Source organism: Anneissia japonica, unplaced genomic scaffold (genome assembly GCF_011630105.1).
Source record: "Anneissia japonica isolate Jap-2015-1 unplaced genomic scaffold, ASM1163010v1 scaffold8356_len68927_cov204, whole genome shotgun sequence".
NCBI lineage: Eukaryota > Metazoa > Echinodermata > Crinoidea > Comatulida > Comatulidae > Anneissia > Anneissia japonica.
Window position 1 is genome coordinate 45,229 of NW_022748322.1, and position 14,726 is coordinate 59,954.

The following is a 14,726-nucleotide window of genomic DNA, read 5'->3' on the forward strand; positions in this document are numbered from 1 at the left end:
TATATATATATATATATATATTTGTGTGTGTGTCCTTTAATATAGATATAGGCAAGGGTCAAAAGACGATACCCATCTAAGTCAAATAGCAGACATGCGGGTAGCTAATTTGCATAGTTGATATTTTCGAAGTTTTATGATAACAAACTTTGTCAGTGTACTTAATTTGCCAGCATACATGAATTCAATGGATTATACATTTCAGAGTGGAACTTCTCTATGTGAATGGGCCTATACGGAACGGGAAAAGGCCAAAGATTTAGCAATCACCATTGGTAAGAAAGTAGGCTGTGAATTTACGGATAGTAAATCATTTGTAGAATGCATGAAAGGTGTCGATCCTGAAACTGTTGCAAATGCGTCTGTTGGGGTAAGATTATTGTGATTTAATTATGTTTAATGACATATTTATGTGTTTGTCGACCAATGTCAACATTGCATGGGCTAGTTTTAAAAGTAAATTCATTGATGTCATAGAGAAACTGGTTCCTCTTAATACTGATGTAGAATAAATCGCAACACTAATGATTTTATGAGTGGTGACATCTTAAAGCCCCATTCCCAGCAAAACTTCATATTTTTAAGAAAAATCTGACTTATATATATTAGAAAGATTTATAAACATAATGCACAATTGCTAGTTTAACTAAATTTAGACATTCCTATACATGAAAAATAAGTCAAATAAGACTCAAATTTGATTTTTTTTTGTGTTCCACACACGGATGAATTTTGTTATGTTTGATTTTGAGACAGGTTTATCGAAATATAGTAGGTGCCGGAAACATAGCCTAACAACACTGCTAGGCTAGGCCTAGCCTTACCTCGATTAAAGTTCTGTTATCAAACAAAAAACGGCCAACATGATATTTTCCGTTGCTATTGTTGACACTTGTGGATTTAATATTTTATTGAAATTACTTGTTTAAATGATTCTGGCTGCGCTTCAATTGGATGGTTTAGTCCCTACTTAAATGGCCGTAAACAGTCTGTTTATATGAAAGGTACTTTCTTCTGGTCTTGCCAATAGAGTGTGGAATGTCCCAAGGCAGTACCGGTATTCTTGGGCCTCTTCTATTCCTTGTTTACGTAAATGACATTGCTATGTTTCTTGACCCCTCTTGTAAGGTTATTTTATATGCGGACGATTGTGCAATTTTATTTTCTGATCCCGACCCTGCTTTTATTGAGGAAGTTTTGTGAAAGTGCCTTGAATCTTCGGTTTTAATGGTTGCTCTGTGAAAGCGTCTAATTCTGTTAACTACGTGTGCGTTCAGATTGTCTAACAAGTGTCTGGCGAACTCATTGCTGAATCGGTAATTTCTAGTTAATTCTCATATTAAATTGTTATATTAGTCACAACAACTTTCATTATAATAGTCGCAAGTTACTTAGATTTGCTCTGGTTCAAGCCATTTTTCATCTTCTTGGTTTTCTGAGATCTCTAATGCCAGGATCTTTCAAAAAAGTTTCAGATTTCTCAAACATGATAAAAGATATCGGTTTTCTTTGTGTTATTAATAGAGCTACATTTTTAAGATTAGGCCTATGTAATGTGTACAACAAAACGGTCCCATTTTATTTAACTCAAAAATTTAAACTCATACAAAATTGTCATCACCGTTTCACACGTAGCAGTTCAGTAAACTTTACGGTCCCTATAAATTATTATAAACATTATGAACATTTTATTTCACATTAAATTAAATTAAAATTGGAACAGATTCAACCAACAAAAATAAAGCTCTCCACATTTTAAACTATTTTCATAAGTCCCTCAAAGACCACCTGTGGAATGGATAGGTGTTGAATGATTTCCTATATTGCCTAGTCTTCAGTGGTGGCGCAAGGATTTGTCCGACGGGGAGGCTGAGGTCCCCGACAGGGTTGGGGAAATATCCCCGACGAGAGCAAAGTGGGCGTGTTTCGAAAGTGGTCCAGGGGGAAAGGCCTTCAAAACATTTGACAATTTAGGGGTTTCAAAGGCTTATTTAATTGATTTTATAGTAGATAAATTGATAGAATCTACCATTTAGTATTAGGTGAAAATAATTATATTTTTTTTGCTCCCCGACGAGTTTTCGTTTATCTCCCCGATAGGGGAAGGGTAGCTCCCCCCCCCCCCCTGAGGCCAAGTCTTTTGTTATGAAAATTAACTTTCAATTAGTCAAATAAGTCTATTTTTTCATTAATTTTAAGTAGGTGAAAGAAGTTTTTAGTTTTCAAATTGTTAATATTTTAATATTGTCTATTTTAATATTATTAATGATCACTTTAAATTTAAGCAAATTTTCTTGTTTTACCTGAATATAGGCCTAACCTTTTTAAAAAGTTTTCCATTAATTTATGCAATTGAATGTTTCGTTTGCATGATCCCAATGGAAATAAGTTTCTTTGAAACCTTTTTGGGCTATTCCTTACTTTCACAGTTTTCAATTGTATTTTGTATTTTACTCTCATTGCTAAATAACTTCAAATCAAATAATACCATGATATTGGTACTTAACAATATTTTAGCGTGGTGTTTGCTATTTCGCTACCGGTTTTAGAATTTAAACTATGCCTTTGCATATAATATGCATTTGTATTTTTGGGTCAGTCAACTCAAATTTTTTATATTTTGTATGAAAAAACAGCATAACTATATCATACTTAAACAATGGCGTCTAATAAATATATTGTTTATATGAAATAAATATATATAATGTTAATAATGTTATTAATCCTTAAAGACTTCATAGCGAAATGGCAATAATAATTAAGAAAATGTTTTCGGTATACCGAATGATACTCTTCATCATTCTTGAAGACGGTTAAGCTTGGTTTCCGTAAAATCGCTGCACAGTCGCTACAGAGTTTGTACTGCAATCCTTGCAGTGCGTAGCTGTCCCCGACGCAATCAGGAACACTCCCTGATTCAGCTGACTAATCGACGTCACCAAAGGAGTCGACGATATCGTGTAGCGATTTTTATGGAAATCAGGCTTTAGTGTATACTAATCGAAAGGTTTGGAGATTACAATCCAAAGTATCATACATTGTAAAGCGTCTTCTAATCATCAATTTATTATCAAAATAAAGAATATCACTATATTTCTAACCAATTGATTAATCCTTATCTAAATAAATAGGCTAAAATTCCTATAAACTTGTAATTTTCAAATCATTTTTAATAATTGTTTATGTTTAACAGATAAACGTTTATCCGGGGCCAGTAGTAGACGGAATATTTATTGAAAGCAGTCCAGAGATTCTGATACGTAATGGAGAGTTTAAAGCTGATACAAAAATCATCATTGGAACAAACAAAGATGATGGAACACTTTTATACTTATACCTACCAGACTACCTAACTCCAGATACTCCCAAAGTTTCCAAATCCGAGTTCCTTAATCTAATTCCAACAGCATTTGTTCCAATTGAGGAAGCATCAAATCCCCATATTTTGGACTCTATATATTTCGAATACACCGACTGGTCTCACGCAGACGACCCTGAAGCTAACTATTTTGATTCAGGTGTTCAATTGGCCACAGATTTTCAGTTTCTCTGCCCAAGTGACGCAGTACAGCGTGCGCATGTCCCAGTTGGTAACAAAGTGTATGTTTATCTGATGTCTTATACTCCAAAAGTTCCGATATTTGGTTTCGATTTTGACTGGCTTGGAGCTGGCCATGCCGAAGAACTCCAATTTGTGTTTGGATTGCCTTTTCTTAATGGAACACATATCTACTCTTTAGAACAGCCGTCTGATACTGACCGAAATTTGTCGGTGGAATTTATGAGATACTGGACCAACTTTGCAAAAACAGGGTAAGTTTTATTAACATTTAGATGCTTAGTCTAAACAAACTATAAACTACGGTATTCAACTTACAACTTTCAACTACTCCTGTTTATGCCCTTAGAGATCCAAATACCAGAGGGAGTGAGGTGTCAACCCCTTCCTTTGATGAGGATCTTGCCGTCTGGCCAGAGTTTTCAATCCCTGAACTTAACTACCTCGATATTAATCCGACGTCGTCACCTGAACGAGCTTATCGAGCCGACAAGTGTGCCTTCTGGAGCACGTATGAACCAAAACTCGAACAATATGCAGGTATATGCTATATGAAATAGGTCTATGTTAGCCAAACATACATGTGCTGGACGTTGGAGTGTTTCGTGGAAATTGGTATTGTTTTGTAATTGTTATTTAATGGGATATCATTATTTGGAGAGCCACCTAGATAGTAACTTATTTTATTTTTTAGCAATCCGGCCGGCTCTTGGGTGAAACACGAGACTACCTTTTTGCAAATTTAAAATAAATTAAATATGTTCACAGTGTTTCTACTATCGAGTAGAATCGAGGCCAGATACACCTCTCTATTTCCTGCTTTCATGCCATGTAATAAACCCCCTTTGGTCGAAGTTTGCGAAATGTACTCTAAACTTAGTAAGATTAAAAGCAGCAAGGCAGCTGGCCCGGTCGAAATTCCCACCAAACTTATTAAGAATTTCGCTTGTGAATTTGCTACACCTATTTGCAATATTTTCAATGCCTCTCTAAAAGAAGGATATGTACCTCAGATTTGGAAAGATGCCAATGTTATACCCATACCTAAAGAAACGCCCGCATCTATCGACAAACTTCGCCCAATTTCCCTTACCTCCCAACTCTCTAAAGTTTGTGAGGATTTCATTTGCGGCTGGGCCATGAATGATATTATCGATAATATAGACCGTTACCAATTTGGATGTTTACATGGATGTTCCACCACTCATTGCCTAATTGAAATGTTAGATAAGCTATATAGAGGATTAGACAAGGAAAATTCTGTTGGCACTATGGTAATTACAGATTTTACCAAGGCTTTTGATTGCATTGATCATTCTGTTGCTATTAATCGGCTTCTTGATCTTGAAGTCAGGAATGAAATTATACCCCGGATCATTGACTTCTTACATTCTCGACGTCAGAGAGTTAAGTATGGATCTGCATTCTCGGGCTTGCAACCATTATCATGTGGGGTCCCTCAGGGAACGAAATTAGGCCCGCGTTATAATGCGTTATACGAGTCTACATGCAGTCGATTTAAGTATGTCGATGAATTTACTCTTGTTAATACATTTAACACTGGTAACTTTAACTGCATCACTACTGCTGTGTCAGACCTTGTAAGTTGAAATAATAACAATTTCATCAAACTCAATCCTAACAAATGCAAGGTTATGCAATTTTGTTTTAAAAGAGAACCCCCTTACCACCCGATATTTCGATATTTATGACGATACACTTGAAATTGTCAGTGAATCCATGATTCTCGGACTTTACATTCAGTCTAACCTTAAGTGGGATACTATGGTTAACAATTTTATTTCTAAAAGTAGCAAAAGACTACACATCTTGTATAGGCTTAAAGGTTTTGGTGTCCCCATCACTGATCTTGTGTCTGTTTACATCGGGTATATCAGGCCAGCTTTAGAGTACGCCGTCCCTCTCTGGCACGCCGGTATATCTAAAACTCAAAATACTAAAATTGAACGAATCCAAAAGAGAGCTTTAAGAATTATCATTGGTAACACGTTTGGGAGCTATGTCAATGCTCTTACGTGCACTGGTCTTGAAACTCTTTTGTATAGAAGAATCCATTTGTGCGTTAAGTTCGCGCAAAAGTGCTCTAAATCCCCTAGATTCTCAGAATGGTTCCAACCTATTACAAAACAACACCAAATGCAACTTAGGCACACCGATAAGTATGCTATTATAAGTTGGCGAACTAAAAGGTACCACGAAAGTGCAATTCCTTTTCTAACCAGGTGCCTCAATGACCTCATTCATGACTTGTGAAATCCCCCAATCTCTCAAATATTTACACCAATTTTCATCTAATATTAATAATAATAATAATATTAATAATTATAACAATAATAATAATAATAATAATAATAATAATAATAATAATAATAATAATAATGACAATGATAATAGAGACGAAAATTATAATAATATTGTCTTGTTTAGGCCTATTCCAACCTTTTCAATTTTAATTACCGAATAATTTACAATAATTATTATACAGTACTATTGATCTATTCCTGTAATGTTTTTAACTTCTTTTTTCTGCTGTTATTTCATTGTATATCGCTGTCTTTTATTGTTTTTTGATGTCCTTTTATTGTACTTTTTAACAATTTATGAATGAATTTTAAACTGTAAATCACAAGCAATTCAGTCTCGTTACTGCCATTTGTGATAAATTGAAATTGAAATTTATTTTTTTTACATTTTCTATGTCCGGCACTTAAACTATTTGCACCAACCGAAATCATTATTTAAACTCAACTCTCTAAAACCACCTTCTACTGCAATGGTATCTGTGTTGTTCAAGTTAATATTTTTATCTAATGTGTTTGAATTATTTTTTTTTTAATGGTTCCAGTGTTTATTTTGTGTTACGATATTTTTGTACTGCTTACAAAGGGCCTCATAATAGATTTTCTGAATGGGTCACTTTTTCATACATAATAGAATAAATAATAATTATCGTATAAAAAATACCAGACTATTTATTATGTTCGCTGTAAAAAATAATAATAAAGCTGTACTACCGTCGATGACTCCATCCTGTCTCTTATACACATCTAGATGTGTATAAGAGACAGTTACATGGATGTTCCACCACTCATTGCCTAATTGAAATGTTAGATAAGCTATATAGAGGGCTAGACAAGGAAAATTCTGTTGGCGCTATGGTAATTACAGATTTTACCAATGCTTTTGATTGCATTGATCATTCTGTTGCTATTAATCGGCTTCTTGAACTTGGAGTCAGGATATGTGAACTTTTTGGATGGGTTTCTTTTCGAGGCTACTTTTGCAAAGTAAAGAGAGTTTCTTTTCAAAAAGAGTGTTTTAAATTTTGGGACTTTGTACTATAAAACATCAATCCGTATCATGGAGTGCATTAACTGGCATTAAATCATCTAAAATTCTGTATATACCAAGCGTGTTTTAATTTATTTATACATTTTTTAAATTCATGTAGAATGTAATATACTATCTCGAAAAGCCAATGCTATCTTGAAAAGAAGCCCATGGGCGTCTTTTCGAGATGGGTTTCTTTTTAAGGCTAATCTTGAGGGGGCTTCAATTCGAGGTGGGCTTCTTCTCGAGATTAAGCTCATTGGGCTTCAATTCGAGGTTTTACGGTACATGTAGCTTTATTCCCGAACAAGGTCCAGACTTTCTCGATGGGTTCATATAATTATTTATTTCCCATCAGTCGCCCTCTCCCTATTTCAATTAAATTCTCAACGCCACTAGATGTAACTAACTACTCAGTTTTCCTGTATGCCTAAAATTATTAGATTAAGTAACGCATTTTTACTCATGTGAATGTTGTCTCCACTTCTTTAGCAAATTCTTTGGCAACAATAACTGAAAATCCAGGAAAATAGTTTTTTTCGGTTGGCCGGAGTTGTGTGGGCCTTAGGTTGAATACCGGGGCACTAAGCGATCGCCCAAAATGCGATTTTTTTTTTATTACACGCATGGGCAGTTCATTAATTAACTATGAAGTTCTTTACTTCGCATGCCCATGACTTTGAGCAAAAATTCATGATTCGCACTATTGGGCGGACTGCATATGATTCTTCGTACAAGTGGATTGAGACATTAAGACGGACTCTGGTAGGTCCTAATCTACACAGGAGAAAAATGTTCAATAAACGCTAGAAACGTTATCACGCTCTTAACATTACTCTTAAACTTTGACAAACAACTTGGTTAATGAGATTAAAAAAAAAAACGCTTAATGAAATATAGATTTTTTAATATATTTAAAAACTTTGGGAAAATGTGGAAAATCGTAGATCGTTGGAATTATCAAATTTCATTGACGTTTGCCTCAAACTCTGTCCGACAAAAAAAAAAATCTTAAACATCATTCTTCCGTACAATACAGAACAGAGAATGTATAGGAGAAATGTATAGTTGAAGCACCAGCCTAATGTGAATTAGGGGACTTAATAGGTGTTAAATGTTATAATGATTTTTTAAAATTCACCAGATGATGCCGACATTATTATTTCTTTAATTACTTTCATCATTCTGTGTTATCTTTTCAATAATACCAATAACACATGCAACAGTAATAATTAAGAAAAGAGTACAAAAGTTTTTCTTCTTTTTTGACTGAACTTTTTTTAATTTTATTTAATAATTTTTTTTATACATAATACAATTAAAATGAAACAAGATATAACAAGAAATTAAGTTACATACGAACAAATTATTACCGTATCTTAATTAAACTATATTACGCTTATTTTTTCAAATCAAGATACTTAATTAAGAACTCACAAAAATGCTAGGAACACTGGGGCGGCTGTGGGGATTCGTCCCCACACCCACCAGGGGCCCTTCGCGGGCCTGATCCTCAGTGCCTGGCTCAGGGCCTTAGGACCCTTCGTACGCCACTGATCCTTTGTAGTTCCGCATTTACAATTTTCGCACCCCCCCCCCCCCCCCCCCCCCACACCACACCCCCCGAAGATGGGAACCACACGACGCCCCTGATACACGTCGCTCGTGTACACTCGGAAGAGTAGCTACTTGTTACGGCGACAATATACGAATGACCGAGTTATTATTCTCCGGCCTTTAACCTACTTGTGGCTTGTCGTAGTTGTAGTTCTATTACTTCATGAGTAACCAATGAAGAGGCATTATTAGTGCGCTGCAGTCACCCGGGTCAACAAACAAGTTTGCATTACGTTTAGAATTTTAGTGTAGTTGTTGAAGCCTACTTAGGACCAAGTCTTCTCGGTTAAGAGAATCATGGGTTCTCTAACTATTACCGCTCTAACGTTTTCTTGTATCATGCCGTTAGTTTACTCTCAATCTCCATATGTAACTACAACACTGGGAGAAGTTGCAGGAAATACGATTCTTTTTTCAGAGGATTCGTACATAGGTGTCAATAAATATATCGATGTCTACAAGGGTATTCCGTACGCCCAACCCCCAGTCGGCAATCTTCGCTTTGAGAAGCCGCTCCCGAAAGAACCTTGGATAGGAACCCTGAACGCGATGGAATATAGTCCTTGGTGCACCCAGCCCGGTACAACTCCGTATACTGTTGTGGGGGAAGATGATTGCCTGTATTTAAACATCTTTGTACCCCAATCTAAGGTAAGAAATACGTTATTAAGGCATAATATAACGTTCAGTCAATAACATGATATTAATTTTCTAGACCATGTTCATCATACGTCTGAAATTAAATTGATTCTTGAAATTTTATACTAAAATATTTTTATAAGTTATAATTGGAAGTTACATAATCAACAATTTATTTATTCCATAATTGTATATATTTAATTTTTAATACAGAATGAACATAATTACTGACAGATACATGACCTAAAAAAGTATGCTGAAACAATTGAATTGGTGTATACATTGCTTTAAAAAAAAAATATTACAGTAAATGCTCGAATGAGCGCCGCTCTTGAATAAGCATCGCTCTCGAATAAGCGCCGCACCAAACCTGATTTTTTCCCTAAGCGCCGCTCTCGAATAAGCGCCGCACTGAAGCCTCCATAAATTTTACAAGCGCCGCGGCGCTTATTCGAGCATTTACGGTATGTTTTTGTCAGTTATATACAACACAAAGTTTTATAACTTTTTTTAACATATTTATAATAATAATAAAGTTCTTAACTGTTCTGAAGTCAGCAGAACAAGTGGTTGTCATTGATTGTCTGATTATTTGACAATCTTCAATGTACAAAACAAAGAAGGAACCCTTCCAAGCGTATCCTAAGGCTGGCTGATATTCTAGGGGCCCTCAGAAATAAATGAAATAATGTCATGCTTTATCAGCGAAATCTCATTACGAGGCTTAGGGCGTGGAGATGTTTTTAGTCGTGAGAAAACAAACTCATGTGCTTTCACAGGATTTGAACCCAGGACCCTGGCGTTGGAATGCAAGCACCCTAACCACCAAAATACATCTCTACTACATTGTTTAATGCTTTTGTACTTCATTGTCTTGTCTTTTATAATTTTTTGTACGAGGGTGTGTCGACTGTTTTTTTTATGTGGATGTGTTGAGTTTATAATATATATATATATATATATATATATATATATTGATTTATTCCATAATTTTATATATTTAATTTCTAATATATATGTATCATTATCATATATATATATGTATCATTTATTATTCTTTAGCCAAATAATGCATCTGTCATGTTATTCATCCACGGAGGTGGCTTCTCGACAGGCTCGGCCTCAGTAGAAGATTACTCTGGGGTGGTACTAGCTGCCACCGGTGACATCATCGTGGTAACCATTAATTACAGGTTGAACAGTTATGGATTTCTTACAACAGGCAAGTACCAACATTATTGTTGAATTTTATTTGTTTAAAAAGAAATCAGCGGCTTATACACTCTGCTACATGGTGAAAGTGCTGGATCGGCCAGTGTAGATTATCATCTCCTCTCAAAGCAAAGTTGGGATTATTTCAGCCAAGCAATTTTAGAGGTATGATTCATGTAATTATGTTTGATGACATGTTTTACAAAAAAGTCTATAGACCACTACTAGGCCCACTACAACAACTACTACTACTACTACTACTACTACTACTACTACTACCACCACCACCACCACCTAATCGATTAACGCCCAGACGCGTGCACAAATCTGAAAGAAATAATCGTAGCATCATTCCTTTAGGTGTCTTACCATTAACAGCATTTTTGAATTCTTATGTCAATTAAAATATCGTAAAAAAAAGAAACATTTTACACTAACACGAATCTACAAAATTGTATATCAACACAAGTAAAGCAGATAGGCTAAATTATTATCATAGGTCATCAATTTTTCAGTCAACAACGTTTGTCAATGTTCTTTGCTAACTACAAAAAAAACACTTGTACTTCAAATTGCAGAGCGGTACTAGCCTAAGTTATTTCGCTTATATGGAACGAGAAGTAGCCAAGAACTTGTCGATTAACATTGGTAGGAAAGTTGGTTGTGATTTTACGGATAGTAAAACATTTGTAGAATGCATGAAAGGTGTCGATCCTGGTGCTGTTGTAAATGCGTCTGTGGGGGTAAGATCAAATATTACTTGCGTATGTATGTCTTCATTAAAAAGCCAAAATGCACAATCTACGTATGTTAGTTTAAATGTGATTATGCCTCCATGATCTGTTTCCTTTTTTTGTTCTTCTCTTTCATTGCGATTGAGTAAAACAAAATTTCAATGTTTTTGATAAAGCATTAATAAAGTTGGTGTAAATTTAAGTATGGTTATACGGTACTGTATATTGTTTATTAATTAAATCAACGTTTCGTATGTTCCAAATATATTAATATACCTTTATGTATGTGTATCTGATTTATCAATGGATGTATGTAGGCCTATGAATATACGTATTCAATTTATTTGTAAATATTTAGCCATGATAACATACCAATTGAAGGAGATAGGTTATTCACAATTCTCATGGTTAAATAAAGTAGTGTATAAGCCTATAAGCCTTGTAATACACCTTTTAACAATACTGTATATTTAAGTCTATTATAAAAAAAATACCTGTTTGCTTCTCACAAAATACTTAATCTGATTCATTGGAAAATAAATACTTACGCTAAAAGCGAATCAGTTATCTTGAACTTTTAATTTTCAAACCATATATATTCGTTCTTGATTCTAATAACAGATTAACCTGAGACCTGTAGTAGATGGCGTATTTCTTGAAAGAAGTCCAGAGATTTTAATACGAAATAGAGACTTTAAAATGGATGCAACCATCATCTTTGGAACAAATAAAGACGAAGGAACACTTGTCTACCTTCTGCTACCAGGCTACTTAGGCTACCTTACAACTACTCCGAAAGTTTCCAAATCCGAGTTCCTTACTCTTATTCCAGCGGCTTTTGTTCCAATTGAGGAAGCATCAAATCCTCTAATTTTGGACTCTATATATTTCGAATACACCGACTGGTCTCAAGCAGACGATCCAGATGCAAACTATTTTGATTCAGGTGTTCAATTGGCCACAGATGTTCGGTTTCTTTGCCCAAAAGATGCAGTACAGCGTGCTCATGCGTCTGTTGGAAACAAGGTGTATGTTTATCTGATGACCCATACTCCAACGGTTTCGGTATATGGTCTCGATTTTCCTTGGATTGGTGCTAGTCATGCCGAAGAACTCCAATTTGTGTTTGGATTGCCTTTTCTTAATGGTACAACAAATACCTATTTATTAGAACAGCCGTCTGATAATGACCGCAATGTATCGGTGGAAATTATGAGATACTGGACCAACTTTGCAAAAACAGGGTAAGTTTTACTCACATTTTGACGTTTAGCTTAAACAACTGTAAACTTATTCAACTACAAGACTAAACTATCCTTTTTATGCCGTTAGTGATCCAAATACTAGAGGGAGTGAGACACCAGCTCCTTCCTTCAAGAAGGATCTTACCCACTGGCCAGAGTTTACTATTCCTGATCTTAACTACCTCGATATTAATCTGATGTCATCATCTGAACGAGCTTATAGAGCCGACAAGTGTGCCTTCTGGAACACGTACGAACCAAAACTCGAGCAATTTGCAGGTAAGCTATCAACAATACTTTAGGTCATATGCTGGACGTTGGAGTGTTTTGTTAATTGTGATCAGTTCAGCTTTTACTTAAGTTGGTTATCTTAAATTTAAATATCTATCTCCACAACTTTGCTCCTGTTGCCTTTGCTACTTTTAAGCAAGCAAACAACTAGAACTGGGGTTAAGAACTATTAAGAAAAACACTTCTGTTCTAAGCTCTCTTTTTAATTTATTCTGTTTTCTCTTTTATTAAAGCCAATTGACATCTTACTTAATCTCCACCCACCTGTCCCACCTTCTGCTATGGTGTCCCTGTTGCTTAGTGAAATTGATATTTAGTTTGTTTGAAATTGTTGATAGTTTCGGTATTGTGTTTTTCTGTTTTCTTGCTGTAGGCCCTATGATTTGTACTATTTACAGGGGGCTTTATAGGCAGATTTTCTGTACAGTATACGTCATAATTTAAACATGGTAGAATAAATGAAAATTAGTAAATTAGAAAGTTGTTCAAAGTTATACCGAGAAATACTGTCAGTACCGTAAATGCTCGAATAAGCGCTGCAACAAACCAAATTTTTTTTTTAGCTAAGCGCCGCAGCACTTAATCGAGAGTTTACTCTGTGTGTAATGAAACACTTTGAGAAACAGTAAATACAATGTATACAGTGTTAAAATAAATAAATAACACAATGAACACACAAAGCATTTTGTTATAAACATTTATTTACGATGATGGGACCTATGATAGGCCTATTGAACTACGGGAATACGTGAGATAAGAAACATGGGAACGGGCATCGAAAGCGCCACGCCAATATTTTGTTTTATAAGCGCTGCTTTTGAATGAGTGCAGCTCTCGAATAAGCCGCACTGAAGCCTCCAAAATTGTTGTAAGCGCCGGGGCGCATATTAGCACTTACGGTAAGTAAGTAAAACATCCCAATATTCTGGTTTCCCGAATGATTTTATACAAGCTGTCGAACAATATATTTTGTGCTGATAATATTCTTTGGTTCTCCATTCATTTTCAGCTGACACGTCCGAGATAGAAGAATCATGGAGAACCGATTACTACAGCTGGAAGTATAACGACCTACCTGAGTGGCAGAAGGCATTCGATGATTACAAACAAAGCAAAGTATGCGCTTAAAAAAATACACAAAAATTTTATTTTGTAGACCTAATTTTGTAAATTTATTTTAAGACTTATTAAAATAGTAAGGGAAATGTAGCCATTAAAACTTTTTAGTTGAGTTTATTCAACATGATTTTTAGTTGTTTTTAAATAAGCGTGCCCAACGGTTCACCAACCGTATTGTCTAATGCAGATAAGCATACATTATCAAAGTTTCAATATGTCAAATATAGATTAAGAATATTAGCTGTCTCTTATACACATCTAGATGTGTATAAGAGACAGGTACTGGGGTTAAGAACTATTAAGAAAAACACTTCTGTTCTAAGCTCTCTTTTTAATTTATTCTGTTTTCTCTTTTATTAAAGCCAATTGACATCTTACTTAATCTCCACCCACCTGTCCCACCTTCTGCTATGGTGTCCCTGTTGCTTAGTGAAATTGATATTTAGTTTGTTTGAAATTGTTGATAGTTTCGGTATTGTGTTTTTCTGTTTTCTTGCTGTAGGCCCTATGATTTGTACTATTTACAGGGGGCTTTATAGGCAGATTTTCTGTACAGTATACGTCATAATTTAAACATGGTAGAATAAATGAAAATTAGTAAATTAGAAAGTTGTTCAAAGTTATACCGAGAAATACTGTCAGTACCGTAAATGCTCGAATAAGCGCTGCAACAAACCAAATTTTTTTTTTAGCTAAGCGCCGCAGCACTTAATCGAGAGTTTACTCTGTGTGTAATGAAACACTTTGAGAAACAGTAAATACAATGTATACAGTGTTAAAATAAATAAATAACACAATGAACACACAAAGCATTTTGTTATAAACATTTATTTACGATGATGGGACCTATGATAGGCCTATTGAACTACGGGAATACGTGAGATAAGAAACATGGGAACGGGCATCGAAAGCGCCACGCCAATATTTTGTTTTATAAGCGCTGCTTTTGAATGAGTGCAG

At 35.1% G+C, this 14,726-nt stretch overlaps 2 protein-coding genes across 2 annotated transcripts in view; both read left to right on the top strand.

Moving 5' to 3' along the window:
- LOC117120808 (acetylcholinesterase-like) overlaps positions 1 to 4,137 on the top strand; it is a 6,150-nt gene extending 2,013 nt beyond the window's left edge. The window contains exons 4-6 of the mRNA XM_033265887.1: positions 174 to 370; positions 3,194 to 3,813; positions 3,909 to 4,137. Coding sequence (XP_033121778.1) covers positions 174 to 370; positions 3,194 to 3,813; positions 3,909 to 4,119 — 1,028 coding nt within the window. The 3' untranslated portion in view covers positions 4,120 to 4,137. The remainder of the gene's footprint in view (positions 1 to 173; positions 371 to 3,193; positions 3,814 to 3,908) is intronic.
- Positions 4,138 to 8,728: 4,591 nt separating this feature from the next.
- LOC117120809 (acetylcholinesterase-like) lies at positions 8,729 to 14,001 on the top strand. Its single transcript, XM_033265888.1, has 7 exons — positions 8,729 to 9,178; positions 10,229 to 10,388; positions 10,431 to 10,543; positions 10,957 to 11,121; positions 11,734 to 12,356; positions 12,445 to 12,635; positions 13,657 to 14,001. Exons 1-7 carry the CDS (start codon positions 8,825 to 8,827, stop codon positions 13,773 to 13,775), a joined length of 1,725 nt encoding a protein of 574 aa, XP_033121779.1. The 5' UTR covers positions 8,729 to 8,824; the 3' UTR covers positions 13,776 to 14,001.
- The last annotated feature ends 725 nt before the right edge of the window (positions 14,002 to 14,726 follow it).